Raw genomic sequence first — 26,980 nt, forward strand, 5'->3', positions numbered from 1 at the left:
TGTATGTGTGTAGATGGTATGTTTTGGTTGGGTGGGGTTTTTTTTTGTTTGTTTTGTCGTGTTCCCCCCCCTTCACTGGCTCCATCCCTTTCCCTGAGGTGCTTTGCAGGCTGGACAGAGGATGAGTGCTTGTTCTGGACCATAAGTGAGCCACAGGGAGTCCTCTGTAGGAGTAGGTGAGATGATGGAGAGCCAGTGCTGGGGTGAGAAACTGCCGCTCCCTGCTCTGTGCCCAGAGAAGTGGCTCAGAAATGGCCTGAGCCTCCAGTGCTTGGTGAGTGCAACACAGACGCCCACGTGAGGTGTGACAAGGTGTGCCAGGTCTGTAGCTGCCCCCGTAGCCTCGGGTACTATGGTGTGAGTGATTCGGGGGCGGGAGGGGGAGTGAAGGGACAGGGTTGCTGCCTGGGCAACCAGTGAAGTGCAGCAAGGAACGCATCAGGAGTGTCACCTACCCAGAACTGGTACCAGCAGCCCTCAGCCCCCACCCTGCTCCCCACTAGACTGGTCTGTCCAGCTGGTGCCTCCGGTAGGTGACTGGTGCAGGATGTGCAAGTCCTCTGTGAGAGCTGGGTGGAAGTAGGTCAGGTCTAAACCCAAGTGGTTGGTGGCATGCCTGTTCTTTGAGTGAGCTTAGTGCCTTGTCAGTATTTTTGGGATTTGGTGCCAAGTGACATCACTATTTTGGCCATTGATGTGGTATGATCTGTGGTGACTTGCAGAGGGATGTGTTCAGGCCTCAGGGAAGGTGCAGGGTTGTCAGCAGCAGTGGTGGCCTTCCACCTATTTTCGCTGGGTTGTCGGGGGGTGTGTGTGCAAGCGTGGTGCTGCTGAATGTAATGAGTTGGAAAGGGGACCGTGGCCGTGCAAAGCAGTGTAGTGCCTCCTGAGGAGGAAGAAGAAAGAGGTGACAGTAGTGATGCCAGAGCATAGAGGATGGGACAAGAGTAATGGGCTGGAGGCCCAGGCAAGTCAGCACGACTTTGGGGATGTGAGGGGCCATGCTGGTTTTGGCCAGGCTTCAGATTGCCCTGTGGGACAGGCAGGGCACTGGGAGTAGGTGAGGAGGGGTGGGTGAGAGTTTGTTCCACCCTGGGAAAGAGAACATCATGCCATCAGCAACATGGGTGTGTGCGAAGCTGATGGCTATGGGATGAAGGGGTAAGAGGTGTCCCTAGCGAGGTCGGGGGGGGAACGGACAAGAGGGCGTGGTCTGTGAGGGCCCCAAAGCATGCAAGCAATGAGTAAGGGGGCTGCTCTCACTGGAGACAGATGTGCAGGTGCAGTCAGGGCACCTTTGAAGGCAGAGCTCTTGGTGCAGGCTCTGGAGATGTTGGTTGCCTTGGTCCACCTCCTCCTCACCTCGCTGCTGCACTGTCTGCAAATAGCAACAAGGGTGACAGTGCCAGCTTGCTCGCAGAGGCAGTTTGAGGTGACAGGAATGAGAGGGAACAGAGGATGGATGCATTTCTGGTGCTGGGTCTGGCAGTGAGCAGGCAAGGAAACGGGTGAGGGACTGCATGACAGGACTTCGGGGTGCACAGTGTGCCTGTGGGACGGGTGAGGGCTGTCGGTTGATGGGGAGGCTGGGGGTGAGCGTGCGGGCAGGCACAGGGCTTTTGTGAGCTCTGGGCTGCGGCAAGTGCTGTACGGGCTGAGTGGTGTCAGTGTGGGGGGAGCCAAGGGACAGGAACCAGGTCTGTGTGGAGGCCCCTCTGCCAGGAAACTCCTCAAAGGCAGTGAAGTACAAGGTGTGTCAGCGCCTCTCAGTGACACACACACACAAACACACACACGTCTCTTCTCCTGCACGTTCCTCCCCAGCAGTGTGCCAGGCTGGCCCGTCAGGCTGTTGCTTGCAGCCCCCTGCCTTGTCCTTGTGCTACACACCAGCCTGTTGTGGATTTTTCACACTGCCTTGCTCTCGACTCAATGGCCTGAACAATTGCTGTTAACGTAGCTGCTCTAATCCAATGGTTGTAGTATGTGCATGTGGCAGTTCACGTCTTTGTGCTGTATGTAGCGTGACGGCTCAATAAAAGTCTGCAGCATGCAGTAACTAACTGACTAACCAACTCACCTGTTCCCGTTTGCTGCCCTGGGGTGCAGTGGGGGTGCAAGACCAAGAGCCTGGGGCGCAGCTGGGGCAGGGGTATGAGGGGCCGGGCCCTGGGGGTGCAGCATGGGGCAGTTTGTGCCCCTTACGGCCACGGTGCAGGCTGGGGGGCACCTGGATGGCGCAGCAGGGGCGCTTGGGGCGGTGAGTGGCTGATGTGACTTGGTGCCTGGCCCCGGGGGAGTGCGAGGGTACCGAGGGAGGGCTGGCGGCCCTGGGGGCTGTCACACACTAACACCGGTGGCCGGGGGTTGGTTTAACTGTGCCCCTGGTGGGGAGGGACCAGCCAAACCAGGGGCCGGGGGGGGGGGGCCGACGGTCGGCAGATACCGGCGGAGTGGCCGGTGGAAAGCCGTGGCGGGGGCGGCGAGGACCAGGGCTGAGCGGCGGGCAGGCGCGGGCAGAGCCGGTGTCGCTGAGCTCTTTATTTGTCTGCGCCCTGCGGGGCGCGGCAGGGGCCGAAGGAGCGGCGCCTCACTGCAGGGACCCGCCGCGGGTGTCGGTGCCGGCGTCCGCCAGGAGCGAGTCCTGTGGAGACAGCGGGGGTGAGACCGGGGCGCGAGGCGGAGGGGCGGGGCGGGGACGGGGGGGGCGGTGCTCACGTGCAGCGGCTCGTAGTCGGGGGCGTGGCCGCCGTAGAGCGGGTTGGGGATGGCGACGAGCGGCCGCTGGGGGCGGGGCCTGGCGGCGCGCGGCCCCGCGCGCTCCTGCTGCGGCACGGCCTCCTCCTCCTCGTCCGCGCGGAGGTCCGCCTGCAAGGGGAGGCGCGGGATTGGCGGGGCGGCCGGGGGCGGGGCCTCGAGGGTGTGGCCTCGTGGGGGCGGGGCCTTTGGCTGCGGCGCGTCCCTCCCCCCCTCCCCCCGAGCTCGCCCCTCCCGCCCCACCACTGCCCCTCCCTCCCCGACGCCCCCGCGAGTGCCGCTGCCACGCGTGGGCGCCCCCCCCCCCCTCCGGGCCCCCCACGGCTCACCCGCGCTCCCCGGACCCCAGCCACCGGCCCTCCCTCCTGCCTTCGCCCCCGAGAAGAGAGGCCGCTGCCCGCCCCCCGCCCCGCTCCCCAGCCCGGCGGCTGCCCGTACCTGAAAATACCCGAACTGCTGCTCCCGCCGCCGCCTCTTCACGCAGTAATAGGCGACACCGGCACCGGCAGCCAGCGCCAGCGCAAAGCACAGTGCTGACAACGTCCCTGTGGCCACGGAGCCCGGCGCCTGTGCCACGCCGTTCACCTGCGCCGAAACCCCACGTCCCGGTTACGGCGCTCCCCGGCAGAGCGGCAGGATCTCCCACACAGCCGCCCGCTGCGGCTCCCCAGCGTGACTGTGGGCAGCCCGGCCAAAACGAGCCGTGCCAGGAGAGCAGAGGGGACGAGGCCAGTGCTTGGGAGGACTCGGTCGCCTCGTCCCCGTTCCCTGGCCTGCCGCCGGCCGTTTCAGCACCTTCCTTCCCCGTGGGTGCCCTCAGACACTCACCTGACCAAGATGCACAACGGGCGGTGGGATCCTCAGGGGCTCTGCGATCACATGAATGATGCCGTTGAAAGCGATGATGTCCCACTCCACAATCATCGTGTCATTGATCCCCTTGGCATCCTACAGCACAGGACAGAGATGATGCCACCCAATCACAACACCTCCCCGTTGTTCCCGATCTCAAAAGAGATGCGGTGAAAACTGGTGGGGCTTTGACCTGCTCCGTGCTGTTGCCCACTGGGAGGTCTGACACATGGAGGTCATATCCTGACTGGGAGGGGATGATGGTGCCTGTTGTGAGGTTGAAGCTGAACAGTACGACATTGCTGGATGACACGTGGAGCTTCAGTTCTTCTCCTGTCAGCGTCTGAAAAAGCAATAGGGCATAGGGATGAGAAAGGGCTGGGCTGGCTCTCACCCCTTCCCTCTGAGCAACTGGATCTAAATGGCTCTTCCTCCCCTGCAGGGTTGGACTAGGGACCTCCAGCAGTCCCCTCTGACTTGACTTCCCCCGCCTTCCCCCGACTCTATTTCACATCACCATCACGCCAGTTCTGGCGGAATCCTGCTCTCCTCTGGGGCTCCAATAGCTCTTTTCATGCACCCTTGAGTGGCCACTCATCCCTGCTTGCTTACTTCATTGTCTGCGAAGCCAGAATTCAGAGGGACAAAGAGAGTTTTGGGAGCGGAGTCATCAGATAAAGAGATGAAAAAATCCAGCCCTTCTTCTGTGTCATTAGCAAAATCGAGCAACATCTGGAAAAGATGGGAGATGTTCCCCATCAGCACCCTGCCCGCAGCTCGATGTTGTTACCTTCCCCAGCCCAGGAACCTCCCCCAGCCCTGGAAAGAAAATGCTTCTGTGTTTGCAGACTCCACCCGGCATGCAGACCAAACCACCACTTCTCCATTACAGCCGATCCCTCTCTCTGCCTTGTTGCTGGCTGCTGGTGTACTGAAGAACCAGGAGAGCATAGCTTACGGAATAGAAGGTGGAGAAGCGAGCGTCATCTGCGAGCACATCAGGGAGTTTGCCGCTGCACCAATACCCATCTCCCACAAACCCGTCCTGGCAGGTGCAAGTCAAGTCTGCAAAGGAATGCCAAGATACGACAAGACTCACCAATGGTGGCTACGCTGACCGGCCCTCCCTTGACTTCTGGATGCCCCTTAGCATGTTCCCTCCCAACACGGGCAAGGGGAGAGGGGGGATGTGCCTGCCGGGCCATGCCTCATGCTCTGTTCTCTGCCTTCCCTGACATGCCTCTTGTGCCCGACAGGACTGTTCCCAGGAAATGTGCTCATGCCACTCACCCTTCTCCCGGTAGCAGAACGCATCCCAGGTTTCGCTCAGGTTGCTTCGGGAGCCGTAGTCCACAATGCCCACTCGATTAGCCCCGCAGCTGGGGTTGGGGTAGGCCGTGGGGTATCCGGCTGTGCCATTGTCCAGCCAACCCACCAAGCACAGATGGAATCCCATCTAGCAGAGGAAAATGAATGATTAAATTAAAAATAATACCTCTGGCCCAAGTTTTCTGTCCTGATGCACACTCCCATCATGCAGCCTTATCCGACATCCCCCCAACACCCGAAGGGCTGGGCACTGCCAGAGGTCTTGTCCCAGTGTGACTGGCCAGCCCCACCAGCCCTCCTGGGTCCATGGCTGTAGATGGAGCAAACAGGGCCCAGCCGCGGGGATGAGAGGGTCACCCACCCACGCATCGCCAGCTACTGCTGGACTGGGATTGGGGAGAAGCACTGCGTGTGTGTCCCCCACGAGGCGATGGAGCCAGCCCCTGCCCAACTCCTGCATCCCTGCCCCGACCTGTTGTGCTGCCGAGAGCTGCCGGAAAGTGGCCAGGGAAGCGCCTTCTGCAGCACAGGCTGCCTGAGCCTGCTCGTAAGTGAAGTCGTATTTTTTTCGGGGTGACTGCAGATGAAATACGCCCATAGTCTTATCTGCAAAATACCAAGGCCAGGGAGCATCAGTACAGCATGGAGAGCGAGCAGGGTGCCTGGGGCAGTCGCATGGGTCCCTGTGTGAGCACTGTGCTGCACAGGAGGGGTGGGATGTGGGCAATGCTCAAGTGAGGGCAAGGTGGGAAGCAGCACGGCTTTCTCTGAGCTTCTCGCCTTCCACGAGGGAGTCAGTGCTTACTGGCAGTGCAATCCCACCAGAGGCCATCTCATGTGTCACACAGGAGCAGACAAGGATGGCTTGTCCTCTCCCATACACGTATGGGAAAATGGGAATGTGAAAACCAGACCAAGCCACCCCACCCTCCAGCTGTCTCAAGGGGTGCCCCAGCCAGAAGGTGAAGCATGAGGGAGTGTGACCTCTCCATGGAACATCATCCCTGGCACTGCAGGGTTGAGCACACTCACCATGAAAGTGCAGGTCAGTGCAAATGGCCTCCCGATGGCACTGCCCGTTGTCTTCCAGGCAGCGGTCCGTGGGGGGCACGGCCTCTTCCAGGCACTGGATCCCGTCACCAACGTATCCCCGCTTGCACTCGCAGTGCCGCTCATTCTGCAGCACAGAGGAAGGATGGCATTTGTGTGAGCGCAAGCACGCAGATGCCAGCTGGGGATCCTTGTATCCATGTGAAGATGGGGATGAGCCTTCAGAATGCCTCCACAGCCCACTGGGACTATGACAGAGCTACGAAAGGCCACATGGCCTCTGTCTTGCCCCCATATCCAACTGCACATGAAGCAAAAAAATGTCACATTGTCTCCTTGTCACATGCTGGTTTGAGGAAAGCTGAGCTTTGAGGTATGTAGCTCATGATTCTTGCACTGCATCACGTTCCCGGTCCCATCTTCTGGCCTGCAGTGAGCAGCTCTGGTTCCTCCACAAAAATAGCCAGCACCATCCTCAAAGTACCATCCCAGAGCCCCCAGAACAGTCCAGAAATGCCACAACTGACACAGCTTATGCCCTTTGGACAGAGGCATGGGGAAAAGCATTACATCAGCAGGACCATCACCGCAACCTGGCAGCAGACTGAGGGCATGGCCCCTGCCCAGCAGTAAGGACCTGCAGGATGAGCGCAATAGCTGAGGGGACCAGAGAGGAGGGGTAGGCCTGGGGACTGCAGTAACAGGGGACACTGTCACGTCGCTGCCCTCCAGCAGCCAGAAGGATCCCACGGCAGCCACCTGCACTGTTCTCCCAGGCATGCAGAACTCCCTGGACACAGGGGATGTACTCACCGGCCCGGTGCTGATGCAGTTAGCGTGCTGGCTGCAGTCCCCGTTCCTACCATCCGCACACCTGTCTATGGGGTCGCAGACGTAGCCGTCGCCTCTGTACCCGGAAGCGCAGGCACAAGAGACGTTCACGCCAACCTGCGTGCAGTATGCGTGGCTGGCACAGCCCCCATTGTCCTGGCTACACATGTCGATCACTGCAGGGATAAAAGTGTTAGGTTAACTAAAACACCTTGCTACGTGTCCTGGTTGTCTGTCTGTCCTGCCAGACATCCCACGGATATGGCCATCCTCCACAGAGCTGCTCAGGAGATGGTCACCTGTTGTCTTGCAGTGTTGTCCACTTTCCCCTTCGCTCACCACCCCTCCACCCCAGCCCCTCGTGGCTCCCCCCTACCTGAGCACATTCTCCCATCTCCTTCGTAGTGTAGGTTGCATTCACAGAGGTTGCCAGAGCGGCACATGGCCTGGGGGTGGCATGGTGGAGAGCAGGTGGGCGTCATATCTGAAACCAGAACACGCACAGGTCAGAATGATCTAAGGGCTGCAACACGGGCACAGCTGCCATCGCCAGCCTCTGCCCCAGGCCACCTGCCCCATGCTCCCCCCACTTTCCCTCTGTGCTTTTCTGCAGATGCCTCACCCAAACCCAGAGACCATTACTCCTTCAGATAAGCTTCAGGCCTTCAGCTCACCCTCAGGCTCTTCCTGGAGCATCTCTGAGTTCAAGGACTTGTTCATGATCAAGTACAGGTTTCCTCCTCCTCCTCCTCCTCCTCCTCCTCACCACCCCAACCCTTGTAAAATTCAACAGCATGGGCCAGATCTCAGGATGAGTTCCCCCCAACAGAGAGCTCTTTTTTTGGAGATATCTCTGAGCAGCTTCTTGAACAATCCAGCTGCTGGGAAAGCAGCCGCATGGCACCAAGTTGCACAGCAGGTGGTGGGGCTTGGCATCCCTCACCTAGTCTGATTTCGCAGTGTTCTCCGGTCCAGCCCTCGGCACAGAAGCAGAAGCCATCGCCATGCAGTCCTCCGTTGCACACGCCATTCTCACTACAGTTACACTCTGTCGGGAATGGGTAAAAACACTGTCATGGCATCAGCCTTGGTGGCGGTGAAAGGCCCCGCTCAGGCCATGGGACAGCCACGTGGCAGAAAACTGGCTTGTGTGGGCAGTGCAGGAAGGCAGCCATGGCAGTACGCACGCATCCTGTCTGGTTGCTGCCAGCCCTGGCCACCTGCTCTGCAACGTGCACCCTTCACAGAAGAGGGAAAGCCTCTCTGCACCCACAAACCCCCATCGTTCCCATCCCCTGGGCATTTCTAGAGATGTGTTTTTCACTCCAAGTCCCTGGAACCATACAGCCATCAAAAAACATTCCTGGAGACCCCATAAAGCCCAGCTTGGGACAGGGGGGACAGGGAATTTCCTTTCCCTTCCCTTTGCCTCACAGGGTACAGGTCTCTGCTGAGCATGTCCCAGGAAATGCTCTTTCTGTCCAGGGTTCATCACGACTTAGGGATTTGTCCCCCAGCCCAAAATACATCATAACGCTTTCTTCCAGACTGGAGCTCTCAGCCGCGCGTGTGTGACAAACAAGGAGTTTTTGACCCCACGGCCTTGGCACAGAAGTGAGGCCATTGGCACGTGCCACCCAGCCTTCTCAGACTACAGCTGGAGTAGTTTGAGGTGGCAAACTACGTTTGCTCAAACAGCTGTCCTGCCGAGAGCCCACGGAGGAATGTCCCCAGCCCCAGAGGTCTGACCTGAGCATTCCTGGGACTGATGCTTCCGTGGCAGCACTGATTCCCCTGCTGTACACTGCAAAGAGGTCAGCCCAGCACCCACCCCCTCTCCAAGTGGCACCATGTGCCGCAGCCACTGCTGCACAAACTTTCCATGCCGCTGCTGCCCCACAGGCGGAAGGGTCTTACCTCGGCACTCTGGCCCGTATCTGCCGGGCGCGCACAGCTCACAGCTGCTCCCAATGAAAGCCTGGCTGCAGTTGCATCTCCCCGAGCCACCGATTTTGTCATCGCAGGTACCACGGTTACTGCACGGCGCCTCCAGCCCTCCCGGACACGCTGCAAATGGGGCACCTTAGTGAGGCTGTGGTGACAAAGTGACCCTGTGCTGGAAGGGAGCCACCCGCTGCCCCGTGCAGAGCCGGCACCCCAGGTGCCACATCAGCTGCCGCTTACGGGGTGTTTGGATGATAGAGCCTGCTTGGCGGCCTGAGGAGTGGGTGCTGGGGACATGCCATAACAATAAACCTTAGGAACGGTTGCAGGAGGGACAAGTGTCCCTTCCCAGCATGAGAAGACCCTCTGCTGCAACGTGCTGAGTGTGCTGGCCCACCCCATGCTAACCTGGCAGCAGACTCATCCAAGGATGTGAAAGCTGCCAATGCACAAAGCACAGAGGGGAGATACTGGGGAATGGTTGAGCATCGTCAACATCTATGGGTGAGTGACATGTCTGACAGCCACCCCCTGCAGCCCTGTGCCCAGCACTCTCCATGGGGACACAGGTTTCTCCAAAGAAAGGGAATTCCCCATTCACCACCCACACACACTCCCAGGGGATTGTTCCCTGCACCCTCTATGGACTGCGGCTCCTGGACTGGGTTTTTTTTCTCACCCTTCATGGGCACCAGACATCTGTGCTGAACCAGAAACGCCACCTTTCCACGAGAGAAAGGGCCGGGAGGGGAAAGGGTCGCCTGGCTCCTTACCCTGACAATCTCGGCCATAGTGGTTCGCACAGCACTGAGGGACCCACTGCGTGGACATGCAGCTCCTCTTGCAGCCTCGTTTCAGAGGCCCCCTGGAAGAGAAGCGTCTTCTGAAGGAGTCCCACGGGGAGGGCGGCCAGGACGGCCGCAACAGGGAGTTGTGGTGAAACAGAAAAGTGTTTCTCAACAGCTGGTTTCCGTAATAGTAGCAGCGCCTGGTTTCCCCCTGCGAGGAAACAGGCAAAACACAGAGTTTGCCACATTGGTCACCGACGTCTCACCTTGACTTTTCTTGTGCCATTCACTCAGTTTTACAACAAGTAACAGAGGCTTCCTAACATGCGATGGGGCTGGTGACAGAGGAGCCACAGGTGTACCTCAGGGACATGCCACTAGCCCAGCAGAGAGACAACAGGCAATGCAGTGAGAGTGGGGTACAACCACTGCCCCCCAAGGCTGCTCACCATCCTATCTCCAGTGGCCAGACCAAGCTCTTTTGCTATAAAGCCCCCAGAGAAGCCCCCAGTGCTGCTGCAGGGACTCCTGCAGCCGCTGTCACCCATATCAGGATTGACCAAGCAAAGACCATTGGAGCCCCTGACCCCAAGTTGCTCAGCCCAGCTCCTGCCCTAGGAGACCATGGGACTTGGGGCAAGGCATGGACAATGCGACCAAGCTGAGGGACTTGCCACGTGCAGATGTGCCTTCATTTTGCTGCTAAAACATGAGGGGTGTGCAGGTATTGTCATCAGCCCTGTAACGGGCCTCCTCAGTGCCAAAGCCGCGAGCTTTACCTGTTGAACGGAGCCAGCAGGGCAGGGTGGCTCGAAGCCACAGAGTCCGCAGCTCTCTGCAGATCGCTGTGGAGGGGAGAAAGAAACCCCACAACAACTCAGTATGTGCTTCTGCCTCTCTTGGCTGCTCAGAGCTTTGCCGAGGATGAGCAGCAAGCCCTCCCAATATCCCTCTTCCCAGGCATGGGGCTCAACAGATGGCACAGATCCTCACTGGCCTCATTGCAAGTGCTCACCTGCAGCTCAACAAGGATGAACTCATCACACCGAGATCCCAGATCTGGTGGTTCCAACAGCCTATCGATGCCATAAGCAATGCCCCCATTGAATTCCATGTGCCTCTCGATAATGGTGGCATCACCGTTCCCCACCAGAAGCTCCCCCTATGAGAAGAAGAAAGCAACTTGTGATCCTGGCACATCCTACATCCTGGCTGCACCACCCAACAGTTGTCCTTTTTGGCTGTCATGACTTCTCAATCACCCCTCCTGTCCTTGACTACCCTTCCCAATTGCCACTCTTCATGGCCACCTCTCCCAAGAAATGGCCTCTTGTCCATGCAACATGTGCTCTGTAAAGCTCATGGCACCATGCAGTTGGCTTCGCAACTTGGTTGTTGTGAAGTGCATGTGCAGGTACCACACACCCCCGCACTTTCCTGTCAGCTGGCCACAAATTCTCAAGCCTCTCTACAGGCTCAGCGGTAACCAGGGGAATGGGGTGTCTCAGCCCGCAAGCACCCCAACTCTGTGTTCGCTTCCTGCTGGTGAGCGTCACGGAGCATCAGTGGCCACATGGCTAGGCCCAAGGACACTTGCGGAGCCCAACATTGCCATCACTCACCACCTGGGTTTTGCTGCAGCTGAATGAGATGGTGAAGCCGTGCATGGTCCGTAGGGATTTGACTTGGGGCACATTACCAGCAACAATCTAAGAGGGAAAAAGAAGAATGTGAAGGGAGAGACAGGCAAAACTGGCAGTTCATACCTCTAATGGGATGCTGCCTGCTGAGGACAGGGGTCAGCAGCCACACCAAGAGGGGGTCTGACGTGGCAGCATGGGAAGCTGGTGTGGGTGGAATAACTACACTGGATTAGTCCCAGATTCCTGAACTGTGAGAGATCAGTGTGTGTAAGCAGACCCTGGTTTTGCTCAGCTGGACTTCCCTCATTCATCACCCCTATAGACAAAACCTTGTTTGTGAGCCTTGCACCAATGCTCTGGCAGTGATGTGGCCTCCCCAAGAATCTGATGACAGAAGGTTTCAGCTCAGCCACACTGCACCAGAGGTTCACGGTGAAGCAGTAGCTGCCTCAAATGCTCAAACAGCTTTGGGTCTTCTCAAGACAACTAATATGCTGCATATTCTACAGCAGCAAAATATTTGGCAAGGTCGCTCTGGCGTAACCACAGGCAGGTGGTGGCATGACAGGTGGCCTCAGGAGGTACAAGCCTGTTTGCTGTCACATTCACCCTTGTGTCCCTGATCATGTGCGCTTTCAGGTAGGAGGCCAGCACGTCCCGGTGCTCTCTGCGGTACAGCCACTTCTGCCTTTTCTCCAAGAGGGCGTTAAATGCAGCATCTGTGGGCCACAGCATGGTGAACGGTCTATGCAGGGGATCACTAATCAGTGGAAGCAGCTCCGCGTCCTGTCCGAGATAAGAGGGGATACAAAGAAAAAGCCACAAGCCAAAACTGAACATGCACATGTACACACCACCTCCCCACAGAGCAGCAGGAGTCAGGTTGCTCACCTGCAGCAGCTTGCTATAAATGGTGTACCCAAAGGCCTCTGCCACCTCTGTGATACTTTGCTGCAGAGGGAAGAAAGCAAACAATTGTCACTAAGAGGTCTCCATCCAGGACCTAGAGCAGTAATGTGAGGAAGAAACCAGATGGTTAACAGCTATGGTAGCAAAACACAAGTTTATCTCTGTCATCATCAGGCCGATGGATTTGGCCTGGCGAGCACTGGCATTCAGCAGCCACCACTTTTCTGATTCATTCTGGGTAGTGGGTAGACACTGCTATGGCAGGAGCTGGGATGAATTTCAGCACTCTGTTGTGCTGTACAGAAGATGTGTTATTTACTGTAACATGCAGGATCTATAAGCTCCTAGCACTTGTTTGAGGAGTACCAGAGAGACATTGGCAATCTCACGTGGCAATCTGCTCTGCACTGGAAAAAGGAGTGTGATGGTTGGCATGGGACACGATCCCCCGCCTACCTCCAGTACTGTTGTTCTGTAGCGATGAATCACAGCTCCTTCTGTCCCAAATATTGCTATGCCACAAATGCTGACACCTTCACAGGCCAAATCCATGCCCTCAGACACCCCACACACAGCTAGGAACCGGGAGGAAAAGGACCCCGCGTGGCCTTGGGCTGAGGGTGTGGGTGGAAGGGCTTATCAGGGACAGCACTATCAGAGCTGCTGGGAGAAAGATCCGAGCCCTGTCCTTGTCACGGCAGTTATCGGGGCACACTCACTGCTTCAGACTTACCTGTGAGATCTTTGAGGAAATGTTACGGTCCACCAGGTCACTTGGAATGAGGATCTTGTTGATGAAATGAATGACTCCGTTAACGCCGATGATGTCACTCACAACCACTTTGGCTTCCTCATTGAGATAGATGCTATTCTGAGAGAGAAGTGATGCGATGAGGTATTCCCACCCACGGCACCGCCCTATAAGCCACATGTGGGCCCTAGGCAAGTCACTTGCCACAACTACAGTGGCCTTCAAATGACAGCAAAAGTGACATCCTGCCAAGGGGGACAGGGAAGGAAACTGTGGCAGAGAACTACCTCTTTCACTGTGATTTTTATTTTGTGGCCAGATAAAGATGTCAGGGACTCCTGGGCTTCCAGGTCACTGGACAGCAGTTTTTTGCAACCCACCATGTGGTAGCGAAGCAGGTCCCGGAGGAGACCCCTGCTCCTCCACTCCTCAAACTACAGAGAAAAAACAAGAATGAGATCACACTGGAGGAACTTTGCCTTGTGGGGGGCGGGCAGACCCAATGAGGGTGACCTGGATTGCCCAAGCCCCCTCTGACCCATCCCTGCAGAAAAGCCAGTCCCCCCCAACACACGGTGAATGCACAAAACCATTTGAGAGCTTTGGGAAATTTCGATCAGCTTGACAAAACCAGCATTCAGGTCCCTTGGTGGAGGACAAACAACCACATGGCCTTGAGGAAGTGACACCTGGGATACATGGTCATTAGGAATTGTTCCTTTACTGAGTGGAAAGAGGTTGGGACTAGTGGTGTGAAGCTGCACAACGGGACTTGTGAGTGATGGTATTAGGATCTTCCAATACACCGACACCAGAAAGCTGTTGGTCAAGAACCTGTCTGGTTCACAGGGTCATAAATAAGGATCTCTCTTCCCTCAGGTCTCCACTTGCCCCAGACATCCCATTTAACTGGGACTAGAGGGAAGGGACCAATGGAGGCAGAATGGCAGGGCCTGGGGCACAAAGCAGGAATAAGAGGTCTTCATCACAGATGCCGTGAAGCCTTGCTGTTACCTGTCCCTAACAGCCATGGGCAACGAAAGTCACCACACATTACTGATTTGGCACGGTGCCTCTGAGGACCATGAGGCAGGGACTTCAGTAAGGGTCTCCTTACAACAGGAGCCATGCCCACCCCTGCCCAGATTGTCTCTGTAGCGAGCCGGCATCCAAACCTCTGCTCTCACACTGATGGAGAAGGTGGGATGCCTTGAACCCTCTACAGTGCAGCCCCTTTGCTTCAATTCACTGGGCAGAACAGCCCCAGAGGGAAAATTACCACAACTGGAGCTTGCCAAACACCTGACAGTGCTTGGGGTGGAAGGACACTTACTGTTGTGGTGTTTCTGATGAAATCTGTCTGTGGGACGAAGACAGTGAAAGGCCCTGCCCCACTGAGTTCCTTGATGTTTTCTGCCTGAGGTAGAAGAGCATTTGTGGGAAGGGAAACAGAAAACATGCTTGCAGTTAGAAAGACCCTTTGCAGAAAACCCTAAGTGGGATTTTCTACACAGAGACAAGGACAGAGCTGTTTGTCACCAACCAGTATCATCTTAAAGAACACGGATGCATCTTCAGTCCTTCCAAGCTCCTTCAACAAAGAGAAACAGCTGGTGTTAGCAGAGTCCCTTCCACTTGCTCCTCACCAGCCAGCACAGTGACCTGCTCCTTCCACTCCAGGTCACTCTCCCACCCCAATGAGACATCGGTTCTCCTGACACATCACAGCGATCTTTCCCTCCCTCTCTTGCCAGCACTGCGGCACGGATGATGTGGAGGTTACAAAGCAGGCAGTGACCTCTGCCTGGACCACTCACATCACAGATGCTGCAAGATGGAGAGGGCAGAGAGATGAAAGCTGTCTACTGCTGCAGCAGCTGTCTCATAGGTTTAACTGCCCCTGTCTTCATGGGACACCTCAAGCGCTTCACAAAATATCTGCTTTAACCTCCCTGTACTGCCACTACCAGCTCTGGGATGCTGACCAGAGTGGCAGCCATAGGCTTGGCAGAGCAAACTCCCTCTCCTTACCACACTAATTTTCAGTAAGAGCAGAAGCACAGAACCGAATCCATATCTTTTCTCCTGGCTCTGCCATGGCCATGACAGCTTTTATTTGCCACTATCAGAAAAGGTCATCAGTTTGCCCAAGGACAGCTGTTGAATTGGCAACATAGCCAGATTGCTGCCCTCCAGACTGCATCCCAAGTCCTGGCATGGCCACAGGGAACACCTGCCCTTTTCCCACAGACTGGGCGAAATGGGTTCCCTTGGGGAAAAAAAAAAAAAAAAATTTACTCCCCTTTGCTTGTCATATTAAGAAAACAGCACCCTGGAGGTATGGCCAGTGCTGTGACAGAGCAGCAGAGTGTTTGCATCACAGCTCCCTTTGGAGCAAGGTCACTTTACTGTGATTGTCTCCCCCAGCTGGCACCCCAAATACACTTATGATTTACGGCAGTTTGCCTCAAAGCACCCATCTCCGGTCCTACACCACACACATGTCAATATGACACTATAGGTCTGCTCACCGGCAGCTTACACTTGGAGGGGAGGGAGCGGTTTGCTGCAGAGCAGGGGCCCTGAACACGAAAGATGCTGGGCATGCTTCTCACCTGATACACTTTGCCATGGCAGGTGAAGCCATCTCCAACACTGTGCCAAGAGCAGGAGCAGTTTCGAGTGCCAGGGCCCGTGTACTTGCAGAGCGCAAATGGACTACAGCCTCCGTTGTTCTAGCAAGAAAAGAGAAAGGCTTGCATGGAGGGGCATCACCAAGAATTTGAACAGCCGCCTGCCTGAGGGAGCTGCTGACTTCATCCAGCCCAGTGGAAGGGAAACTATTCTTCCCATCTGTCTAGTGCCTTAGATAAACTTCACCCAAATCCTCAAGGGCTTTTTAGCACCCAATCCTCCCATGAAACAAGCCTTTCACACCTCACTTTGGAACTCCCAGTGATGACAAAATCATGCCATGATTCAGGGAGAGATTTTGACATGGCAGTGATGCTGTGAGCACAGATTACTTTTAAGCTTTTTTGAGCATGTTCCACACAAAATAGATGCAGAGAAACAAGCCCACGTGCCTCCAACCCTATGTCACTGTTTCCACACTGCAGCTCTCACAAGAGGGAGTGCCAGATGGCCTCTTGTGGGTCATTGCGATAGGCAAGGGAAAGGGAACACACTAGGAAATCTCTTAGGTATCTGAAAAGGCAAGATAGCCAGCTCTAAACAAGCAGGCTAACCCTGTTCTTGCTCTTAACTGTTGGGAGAAAGGGATGCTTCAAGGCTGTGGCCTTCACCCCTGGTGACAGCAAAGTGCAGACATACCTGTTCACACAAGTTGATGGGGTTGCACTGGCTCACTCCATCCCCACTGTAACCAGGAAGACAGTTGCAGGCAACCTGGAGGGAGAACAGAGGCTCGGTCTGAAACTTGAACCCAACAAAGGAAAACATGCGATGGCTGAGCTGGATGGAAAGCATGTAGTACATCACCCATCGCTACATTCACGAATAACCATGCTTGTGTCAACAACAAATATAACCCAAGACTGCCTCCAGCCTCTGGCCAACAGAAGACATCTGCTTCAAGGAAACAGCAACCTTTTCATGCCCTTCCCAGGCAACTTTTCTATGTGGAATGTAATAAGCACAAGGCAGCGCACTGCCGTGGAAAGGATCGTCTCTAAGGGAATTACACAGCTGTGACAACCTCCATAGTAAAGTTGCCCTAACATCCACCTTACATACTCACCTTCCTCGGGCCTGTTTTAATGCACTCTGCGTTGGTGTGGCAGCCCCCGTTGCTTTCAAGACAGAGATCAATTTCTGCAGCAAAACAGTAAGGCCACATTATTGCCGAGAGCTGCTCAAGGCAGCTGGGAATTGGTGACCCAAAGAGGTCTTGGGAAAGCAACAGGGAGGATCTTTCCAGCTTGGGAAACATTCTGGTGGAAAAGTGACTTGTGATAGCAAAGGAATAGGGTACAACTGCAAGTTCTATTCCTGGCACACGTGGGTCTCTGAGTTGTGATAAATCTGCCCACAGAAAATTCCAGTCCTGCCTGGGTGTGCTTTAAAGGATACAAGAGGACAGGACTCCCACAGCTCCACCTTCACCTCAGAGCAGCACTGTGGGAGACCGCCCTCACCCTCTGTCTCTGCACCTCCCCACGACATGCATCAGGGCAAGAAACCTCTCAGGGCTCTTTCGGTTTGAGACCAAAACACTGGTCTGAGGCCATCCAGCGAGACAGATGCCAAGGGCAGTGTGGGCTCTCTGCCCAGTTTTGGGTGGCACTGTGCTGGGACAGCAATGACCACCTTGCTAATCATGACTTGAGAGAACGCTGAGCACATACCTACAGGTATGTATGTAGACACATACACATATATGTGCAAACACCTTGACTAAAAGCTAAACCACAGTTAAATCAAGATCAGCCAGCAATTACTGGTTTTGAAATAATCACTACATGGACAGAGTGAAAGAAGAATTGAGTTATTCAACACTTTAACCTGAAATTTTAACGCTTTTAGCCTGAAATTCCCCTTTGCAAAGATGATGTGCCTCACCACCACCACCACAACATGCAGTGAGCACTCACCCACGCAAAGCGTCCCGTCTCCAGCGTAGCCTTCCTTGCAAACACAGGTTCTCTCTCCTGGGGACACTTTAGTACACACAGCGTGTACAGAGCAGCCACCATGATCGACAGTGCACGGGTCTATTTCTGTGACCACATACAAGAGTAGCAGAATCAGCTCAGAGCTAGGAAAGATGAACTGTGCCAAAATGGTCATCTATCTTAACAAAAATCATATCTTATTAAAATCCCTTCATTTCTTGATGAAACTGTATGTCCTTTAAAGGCATGGGGCCTCATTTGGATCTGAGAGAGGCCAGTCCAAAAGTCATGCTGAGCTTAAGTAACCCCCAAACTGGACTAAGACGTTGCTGTCGCAGCATTTGCTCACTGAGGACTAATGGTTAGACCAGAAAAAAAACATTTTCCTGCACAATGTAATTTTTTTTTCTTTTTTCCGCTCACTCATTTTCAAACAAGAGTTATACTGAAAAGAAACTGTGATAAAACACAACAGTGTTTTGATTTGACTGTTACAATTTTATCACTTTGAGTGGGTTTTCTCTTGTCTGTCTGGTTTTAACATAGACCAGATTTGTATGTAGCTCTAGAGTGGTATGCTGAAATCCTACCTCATTTTGGCACAACTGCTGCACTGCTTCTACCTGATATTGGCATGGCCAACAAATAGGAGGAACACAAAATTCGAGGGAATTGAAGCATCCATATTCCAGGGACTCATGCCCAAAATTTTTATCTTTGCTGCTGTTGCTGTGATACCAGAACTAAAGCAACCCATTCATGTGCATCTCTCTCCACAAGCAGTAAGAACTGCTCTACTACACTTGCCTGACTTTTTATCCCTCTCTCACAGGACCTAGCAACATCAAGAGTATCCAATGTAAAGCTCCAAACTGGAAAACCTCTCTTCCAGAGGATGGCAGACTTCATGGTGGATGGCTGAGAGGAAAAGGATTTGAATGATCTATCCTCTGGCAACATCATACCATTTATATCACAAACAAGACCCTTGTCTTTGTGTAGCCTCAACAGATGTTTGCAAGCCTTGAATCTTGCCCACACTTGCTGGACATACCTGTGCAATGGGTCCCATTCCCTGTGTATCCAGCAGAGCAGGAGCATGTAGGTGGGGAATCTGCAGAACTATTGAGGCAGCTGAAACAAGAAAGGGATAAACAATCGCTGATGACAGCTCCTGATTTGTTCGGCCCGTGGAAAACACTATACAAGTCTGGCATGTGCAAGTTAGAGACCACAATGACCACAAGTAGAACATGCCTGAAATTGCTGTGTATTTATAGCACCAAATACGTCAGTCACGCTGGCCAGGGAGCTGGCGTCCAGGCACAGGCTTCACACCTCGCACTGCGCACCTTAACCATGACCATGTGCTTCTGCATGGTGCAACGGAGATGACTGGGTCCCGGTACCACAAAATAAGAGATCAGATAATGGATGGAGAAGGCAGCAAGAGGGAGTCATCACGGCCCATCAGCCTATTTAACTCCTTGGTGGAGACTGGCAAGGCAGAAAGGGCTTGTAAATGGCTGTTTGATTTTCTCCACAAATAAGGCCAGACCTGAAGTACCTTGGAGTCTCTGCTTTCTCCCATCCACACATGCAGAAGGAACTTGAAAATAATTTATGGTCAGACAGACAAAATCCTTGGGGAAAGTGGATGTGGCTTAGTACCAAAGAGAGTTCCCAGGATGGAAGTGACATTTATGCACCTTTAATGAGCAAGCAACTCCTCCCAGCCCTCTGCGACGCCCTAAACACAGAATCACCTCTATGTAAAACACACACAAACACACATGGCTTTCCCAGAATGACCCAGCCCCTTGTCTGTACTTACTTGGCCATTTGATGACAGGTGTTATTGCATAAGTCAATCTCAATTCCTGCAAAAGAAACCACAAACATGACTTGGCATTTTTCAATTTAGCACTTGCTGGAGGCATTTCTGCCATCTAGAGTAAAGGACGCTGCAAACAGCCTCACTGCCACGCTTGTGGTGCCCGGACTGGTGATGGGACACACCAGCAGTTATGCTAGCTCTCATGTCCTACGTGGCAGCAGGAAAACCTCATGGGATTTATGTTTTGGCACTTTGCAATGGAGTGAATTCGATGTTCTCTGTCTGAGCTGAGGGTTCAATTTGATCCTACCTGCATGATCTCCACATTGCTAGGAATGAAACAAGGACGGAAACCTCATTAATCCAGACATACAGGATCATTTGGCTTTGCCCCATTGAAGCAAAAAGATGAACTTGTTTCACGCTTTACGTTTACACTAGATAGGACAGCTCCACTCAATTTCCATTTCTAAATGCCCCAAAACATTTGATTTCGCTACTTCACAACTCAATCTTTGTGTGCAAGCCTTTAAAATCTCAAAGTATTTAGGAGCTCAGGTTCTCCCCCACCCCAATGGTAATCATAATCCCAAATCCCAGGAACAACCATCTTCAACATATTACTTTGACACACAAAGACAGATTCATTGAGAACTGCAGACCATGGCCTGAGCTCACCTAAATCAATCTGTGAGCAGAAAAAGCAACTCAGCAGACACACTAGGGCCCTTTGGAGGCTTCAAATCAAGCCCTGCCACCTTCTTAGGCAACTAACAGGAGTCCTGGTCAACCTAATGTGGCTGGGAGCTTCCATCTCTCTCCCAGGGCAAGGGGCTCTTCTTGAGGTGCCTCAAATCTCAGTGGGGACAGAAAGGGGTGATACACTTTTCCCTGTGTGAATTTCACCCAAGTAACTCCAGGGCTCATGTGCTGTTGGGGAAGTCACACCACAAATTCAGCTTGTGTGCAGGAATGAGCTAGCACAGTCTGATAAGCTTTTGAGGGGATGCAAAGCACGTCCAATTGTGGTCACCTTGCTCAGCTAACACTTCTCTGCCAAAAAGGCAATATTACACCATGGGCTCCTTCACGCTCACATACTTTCTTGGCAGGTAGGGCCCTTCCATCCCGGGAAACAGTTGCAGCTCCCATCCCCTTGCAGTCCATCGTTACATATGCCGTTGTCGCAGGCACATTCTGTAGGGGAAATATAAACGCTCATCACTGTCAGACCAACCAGGTCTCACAAGCAGAGTCTCACTGCCATTTCACTGGCTGCTCTGTTCCTAATCCAAACCATCAAGCTGCCATAAAGAAAATGTCACAGGAGTATTGGCTCTCGTTCCCTCACTACTAGGCCAAAAAGCCCAGAAACAGACCACCCACCTCTACTGTCCACAGTTTGAGAGGCAGCAGGATGAGCGGCATAGCACAGCTGGTCGTGCCTTGGTTTGAAGATGAAAAATGGGGCCACTCCTCTGGCTGACCACAAACGCTCACTGCCACCGTTCCTCTCTCAGCGACCTGGCAGTCGTTCACCTGTCTCAGAGGTCTTGGGACATTTTCTCCCTCCCACCACCCCTCCTGAGAGCTGAGACATGGCCATTTTTCTCCCCTTGCAAGCAGGACAGTAGATCCAGACCCAAAGTGCAATAGCCATTGGTGTCACCTGATTTGCAGTCAGCTCCATATCGGCCCACTTCACACATTTCACAGGCAGTGCCATGGAAACCCTCCAGGCATTGGCACTCTCCACTGCCCTCGATGCCATCCTGGCATTCCCCATTCCCGGAGCACCACTGGCCTGGCTTCCCTGGGCACATCTCACACATGTGTCCGTAGTAGCCAGGGCAGCAGACAGACCTCTGGGGAACCAACAAGAACAGGTTGGGATGAGCCGTCTTGTGCAGCACAGGCAAGGTACAGATTTATTGTGGAAGCTTCTCTATTCCTTTAATGATGCAATAGCCATCACTTCTGACAATGCGTGAAAGGACCAGATGTGCACAGGTAGGATGGAGTGAGCCCCCAAAATGGGGTGCTCTGTTGTCCAGAGCCTCACGTAAAGCTCTGCACTGCCACTTGAACAATGGCTGTTTGGTGAGTAACACAGCAAATGTTCAGTGCTGTGCTCATCCAGCCTATCTCCTGCCCATGTCCCACTAGTGAGAGACTGTTGGGCAGGACACTGCCAGACAGTGATTTGGTTCATAAGCCTGATTTAACTGCTCTCATTTCTTTCTGCATCTACACATGGAGGGAGGCAACCATGATGGGACCAAGTCGGGCAGTACAGATGAGGAGAAACATCATCCAACAAAGGCACACAGGAGTGCCCAGTGAGGTACAGGCATACAGGAGTGCCCAGTGAGGTACAAAATGCTGACTGAAGCTCCGCACATGAGTACTTCATGTCCAACTCTCTCTCTCCCTTCTCCTCAAACTCCCATTCCCACTAAACTTCCCAGGGAGATGCTTCAATAACTATAAGGGGTCAAATTCACACAAGTCTTTCTTTTACCATTTCCTTTTCAAGTGTTTTCTCCCAGCTACACATTTTCATAAAGCTGGTGGGGGCCATAATAGTTGTGAGACCATCTGCTCCTCCCTTTAGTTTGGCTCCAATTAGTCATCAGTTATTCGGGAAGGCACATGCACAAGCAAAATACCATCATTCATGCCTCATTTCCTTAGGAAACCAGACTACAAACATTCAACTCCTTCTCTTCCTCTGCAGGACAAAACCCAAAGCAACAATACCAAAGCAGCAGACCACAATCCATCACTGTGCAGACATTTCCGCAGGTTTGGGTTTTTTTCTCCCGTGCCCTCTATCTCCAGGATGGAGAGCGACTCCCAGACCAGACCAGTCTCAGCTACACAATGGCACAAATGCAGCCACAACTTCAGCACAGGCTGGATTTTCATGGCTGTATTTCTAATACCCATCTTGCTTTTGTCAAAACAAATCTTCTCTTACCAGAGAAACTTTTGCACAGGTGAAATGGCAGCCAAGTATTCCTGTATCCCCAGAGCGTAATTCACAGCGAGCAAGATTCTTGCTGCCTGGTAATTCCTGCAGATATAATTAACATAGATACAGACAGAAGATATTACAATATTTAGAAAGATTGTACATTTTGGTGCATATGGCGGTGTTCTTGCCTAACAGAGGAATAATGTTTTTTATGCTACAGGAACAGCCCTAAAAATTTGGACTTCCCAGAGCTGAGACCTCACATCTAGGCATCTCTAGATGTGAGGTCACTACACATTGTCTATTTTGTTACCTGCCAAATTCATGGTATGCATGTCAGTACCAATACTGAGAAAATGTAATTGGAAAATTTTTGGCATAAAGTAATGAAGCCTAAGAAGCCAGATGTGGCTGGCAGGCAATTCATAGCCAGCATGGAGATGAAATGTTTAGTTGTTTTCCTCTCTGGAAACATTTGTCATTCACTCACAAACAAGCTGCAGGCACAACCAGCCCATCTGTGTGAATAAATCAACAGTCCAGGCTGGGAAATTGCTATTGGCACCCCTAAACTGGCTTTCCTTAAAGACAATGTCAAAAGAGAATAGATCAAAAAAGACATCTTTTTTCCCTCCCTAAGGGGGGAAACTCCCCACACTGCACGCTCTAAAGAGCTCCTGAAATTCAGGCATAGCCTGATTCCAGCTCTGTAAGGAGCTTTGTGGTTCGCGTTTCTGCTTTTTCTGCATAAACCTCCCTTGGTGGCTGCTTTCTCTTACAAACCCTGCTAATGAATAAGCCACAGAGGATTCAAGGGCACAATTTTTTCAGGTATCAAGATGACATCTATAGAGCAAGAAAAGGACATCAAAGCATTATCTGCAAACAGTCCGTGAGATGTCACATGAATCAGAGACTCACCACAAGAACTGATCCAGGAGGACACTTGATCCCCTTCTCACACTTGCCGCATCTTGACTAGGGCACAGAGAACAGGACAAGTCACATGTGTGCCCTCTACCCACGTGACACCAAGAAACTAATCTTGAATTACAAATGGTGCTGTACAGGCTGCTGGCTGGGACAAAGACAAAGATGTATTTATCTCCGTGGCTCAAAACACCAAAAGAAGAAAAATCATGATGCATGACCATGAGGTCCTGGGTGCTATCAAAGGCTTCACACAAGGTCTTATTTCTGCACTCCAGAGACTGTACCACAAAACAAACCAGAAGAGATCCCATATTACACCTCTTCTGAGTCTCTGAGCTGGGATAGGGCTTCCTGCAGGCCTGGAGTTCCTTCATGCAAGGTTGCAAATACTTTTTTTCTGGTCTGTAAGAGGGCAGGCCTGCCTCACTCTGCCCCTGCAATCTTCAGATGGCCAAGAGCCACAAGATACATGCAGGCTGGACTTGGGCCATGACTCCTAGACAGACCACAGCATTTCCTAGGGGAGCTTGTGGTCACGCCATGCAAGGATCGGGCTGGATTCTCCTTGTACAGCTGAGTATCTGGCAGACCCTGCACCAGCCTGCCCCATGGTTGGTACTATGAGAGAGTCCCGGCAAGTGAACTGAACGTGATTGGCACGGGAGCTACATACAGCGCCAGAGCTGCAGATCTGCTGCATTAGAAGTACAGAGTCGGAGGCTAGGAAGTGCCAAGACATCATCTCCATGATGTCCCATTTCACATGAGGCTCCTCTGGGGTCAGATCACAAGCTACTGTCACATCCATATGGAAGAGACAAGGTAGGTCTTCTGCTATTCATCAGTTTGGTTCAGCAGGTGGAGAAACCCTGTGAAACGGTGGTCGGCTCCTTGGCAATCATCATTACCTTTTGTATGGTGGTGGTATTGGCAGTGCAACGATTCTTCTGTATCTGGAGGACCTGTGAAACCCCGATCAACATGCCATTCTTCGTCTCAAGAAATTTTCCATCCAAAGGAATATTATTGACAAACTTCTGCAAAGGAGAAGGAAATGGCTGAGACGACAACCTTCAACTCCTTTTGCATGGATTGCTTGACAGCTGTCAGACAGCCACAGCACACAAACTGTAAGGGTGTCCAAAACAGACATGGGTGTATCCAGCCACCAGTCTTAGACAGTGATAGGTCTAGCCAGATCCTCAAGTGGCAGAACAGTCTTCCCTCCTTACCTGGGTGCTGTTCTGATAAAACATTAGCCAGTAGGAGAGCCCTAACATGCTGTTCTTATGGATTCCACTTCTCAAGTCCGCAGGCAAGAGCTTCTCTCCCAGTACAATGTGGTACTGCACTGTCTCATTATCCTAAATCCACAAAAAACCCAAACGTTAGGACTCTTGACTTCTTAGACTACAATTCAGTCAAAGGTATGGCATGAGAAGAGTTCCTGAGCAATCTGTAGCAGCTAATTAAGCCCACAATGCTTAGTAATGCCCTATCACAGATGACTGATCACACCTGATGACTCTGTAACTGGATGAAGTCATAAATGTTTTTTGGAACCTTTCAAAGGGTTCAAAATTGCCACAGATATGCTGCAGCCAACCAGAAAGGGGAACATTTTGTGGCAACTATCCACATTCAAATCTACTCAGAAATTTGCATCTGGAGTCCAAATATTCTTTTCAGATCCCACTGCAACACCCCAGGAAACCCTCTCATTTTTCTCTGCCACATTTCTCCTAGATTTTAGCATCAGATATGCTTCTCTCTCCATGCTCAAATCCACTGAACTCAAGTTTATGATCTGACAGTGTACATGTCCCTGCACTTACCACCATATATATTCAAACTGTAAGCAAGCAGTGAGCTTACCAACTGTGTCACATTGGCAGCATGGCAGTACTCCTCGATGGAATTATTTCCAGGAACAAAAACTGTATATTTTTCAGAGGACTCAATTTTTCCAATGAGCTGATATTGCTAAAAAATGTCGAAACAGTACCATTAGCAATTATACTTGTACTCAATAAAAACAAAACCACATAGGTTACAAAGGCAAGAACGCTAGAGGAAATGCTTGGAAATGGGATATATAACTTCTACTCAGTCACACACATCTAATTCCTTGCTCCTCCCTCCTGGGCTAACATAAGTGCAGCTTTTTGATTATGAACAAGCCTTCCTTTTCCTCTAGGTTCCTCTGTCCTGTACAAGCATGAGAGCACCTGCAGTAGACAGGTCTTCTTCCACTGTAATAACATACCAATGATACAGAGATCTAACCCGCAGGTATATAACCCTTTGGCTGCTCAAAAGAGCTTTCCTAGAAGAACACTCTGGAGTGATAGGAAACAAGTGGTCTCTCTTTTCTCACCAGCCAGTCCAAATTTTGGCCCACCAGTGGAGGGTAAGTTGTGTGCTTGCTCAAAAGACAGTTCTGACAACCACAACAATGCTCACGTCAACTGCTTACCTGTAGCAAGTCTTTGAATGTACTGAACGAGGCAACAGTCTCAAGCTGTTCCTGCAGACCTGGAGGACTTGGTGGGATATCTCCTAAAGGTGGCAACAACACCTGCAGAAAAAGTGAGTTCATAAGTAAGGTTGGGCGAGGGGCTCTGGGGGAAGTGACACTACACTCCTGCCCTGCTTGCAAGAAAGGTAATTAGAAATGGCCTTATTTTACACAATTCTGTAATAGTCTTAACTCTTCTTCCGTCAGCCAAGAGAAGAGGAACTCCCCTCCCGCTGATCCCAGAGACAAATATTTTAAACATTAAACACTGCTGGCACAGGAAACATCTGTCAGGACCTTGTGATAAGCAAATATATTTTTGCCATTATATTCCTTCCTAACTGTCCAGACGTGTAATTCTCCTTGGCCCATTCACAGATGCTGCAACACAAACCTGCTGCTACAACTGCAGCATTTCCCAGTATCACACGTACCGACGTACCTTACTGAGGACATGAATAATGCCGTTGCTGGCAGGGATGTCGCTGACAACTATGCTCGCATTCTGGATGGTTAATATCTGCAAAAGTATGGGAGAAGCAAAAGGATTAGAAATTGCCAAGCAAGTTCAAAACAAATATATTGTTTGTTCAAGGTTGCACATGATTGATCTGGGTACAATTTTTAAAAGATGTCTGAGTTTGAGGGTATGAGAGTCCCATCCAGGCTCCTCACTGGATAGAGCAGCTCTTAAGCAGTTTAATTTGATCCTGGTATATGTGCATTCTGTAAGAAACCCTTACGCTGCTGTTGGTGTTTATCTGCCATCTGGTCTGTGGGTTGAGGGTGGGTAATTCTGGCCTGTCATACTTTTTGAGCTTTTCACCAGTGAAGATGCCTTCAAGAAAGTGGGCCCTGAAGGGAATAAAGGCAGGTAAAGAAAATATTAGGGCACTGTTTGTAATAACAGGGAGAAAACACCATACCACCCAACATTTATCTCTCTCACACGAAGTAGTTAAGCATGTGGAGAGAATCATGGAGGGAATTACTTATACTGATGCCATCTGCATCTACACGGCAGGGAAAATGTCTCTCAGCAAATACATGAAAAATAAAGCCACTTCCCATAGCCTGTGGTCTGTTATGTTTTAAATGCCTACTAAATTCTTTGCCTGATAGATATTTAATCTCACTTCTACATTTATCTCAAGATAACTTTTTATTGGTCTTGTACAAGCAGAAATCCAGCTTATGGCTTTGTTACTGTTGTTTGGCAATAAAAAG

General features: G+C 52.2%; 1 protein-coding gene across 2 annotated transcripts in view; it reads right to left on the reverse strand.

Moving 5' to 3' along the window:
• Positions 1–2,521: 2,521 nt before the first annotated feature.
• Positions 2,522–26,980, reverse strand: part of STAB1 (stabilin 1) — a 64,919-nt gene continuing 40,460 nt past the window's right edge. For both annotated transcript variants that reach the window (XM_075761898.1, XM_075761897.1), the window contains exons 31-70: positions 26,497–26,608; positions 26,196–26,273; positions 25,712–25,813; positions 25,111–25,218; positions 24,468–24,599; positions 24,144–24,272; positions 23,224–23,280; positions 22,306–22,401; positions 20,995–21,190; positions 20,427–20,522; positions 19,323–19,368; positions 18,543–18,622; positions 17,468–17,593; positions 16,615–16,688; positions 16,188–16,262; positions 15,470–15,589; positions 14,398–14,445; positions 14,188–14,271; positions 13,142–13,288; positions 12,837–12,974; positions 12,086–12,145; positions 11,804–11,980; positions 11,174–11,260; positions 10,567–10,713; positions 10,331–10,396; positions 9,537–9,762; positions 8,737–8,886; positions 7,763–7,867; positions 7,196–7,303; positions 6,802–6,995; positions 5,971–6,115; positions 5,411–5,544; positions 4,900–5,065; positions 4,568–4,674; positions 4,222–4,341; positions 3,803–3,952; positions 3,586–3,705; positions 3,196–3,342; positions 2,719–2,868; positions 2,522–2,644 (exon numbers count right to left, since the gene is read on the reverse strand). In XM_075761898.1, the coding sequence (XP_075618013.1) occupies positions 2,591–2,644; positions 2,719–2,868; positions 3,196–3,342; positions 3,586–3,705; positions 3,803–3,952; positions 4,222–4,341; positions 4,568–4,674; positions 4,900–5,065; positions 5,411–5,544; positions 5,971–6,115; positions 6,802–6,995; positions 7,196–7,303; positions 7,763–7,867; positions 8,737–8,886; positions 9,537–9,762; positions 10,331–10,396; positions 10,567–10,713; positions 11,174–11,260; positions 11,804–11,980; positions 12,086–12,145; positions 12,837–12,974; positions 13,142–13,288; positions 14,188–14,271; positions 14,398–14,445; positions 15,470–15,589; positions 16,188–16,262; positions 16,615–16,688; positions 17,468–17,593; positions 18,543–18,622; positions 19,323–19,368; positions 20,427–20,522; positions 20,995–21,190; positions 22,306–22,401; positions 23,224–23,280; positions 24,144–24,272; positions 24,468–24,599; positions 25,111–25,218; positions 25,712–25,813; positions 26,196–26,273; positions 26,497–26,608 (4,657 nt within the window). In that variant the 3' untranslated portion in view covers positions 2,522–2,590. The remainder of the gene's footprint in view (positions 2,645–2,718; positions 2,869–3,195; positions 3,343–3,585; positions 3,706–3,802; positions 3,953–4,221; positions 4,342–4,567; positions 4,675–4,899; positions 5,066–5,410; positions 5,545–5,970; positions 6,116–6,801; positions 6,996–7,195; positions 7,304–7,762; positions 7,868–8,736; positions 8,887–9,536; positions 9,763–10,330; positions 10,397–10,566; positions 10,714–11,173; positions 11,261–11,803; positions 11,981–12,085; positions 12,146–12,836; positions 12,975–13,141; positions 13,289–14,187; positions 14,272–14,397; positions 14,446–15,469; positions 15,590–16,187; positions 16,263–16,614; positions 16,689–17,467; positions 17,594–18,542; positions 18,623–19,322; positions 19,369–20,426; positions 20,523–20,994; positions 21,191–22,305; positions 22,402–23,223; positions 23,281–24,143; positions 24,273–24,467; positions 24,600–25,110; positions 25,219–25,711; positions 25,814–26,195; positions 26,274–26,496; positions 26,609–26,980) is intronic.

This window comes from Balearica regulorum, chromosome 10 (genome assembly GCF_011004875.1).
Source record: "Balearica regulorum gibbericeps isolate bBalReg1 chromosome 10, bBalReg1.pri, whole genome shotgun sequence".
NCBI lineage: Eukaryota > Metazoa > Chordata > Aves > Gruiformes > Gruidae > Balearica > Balearica regulorum.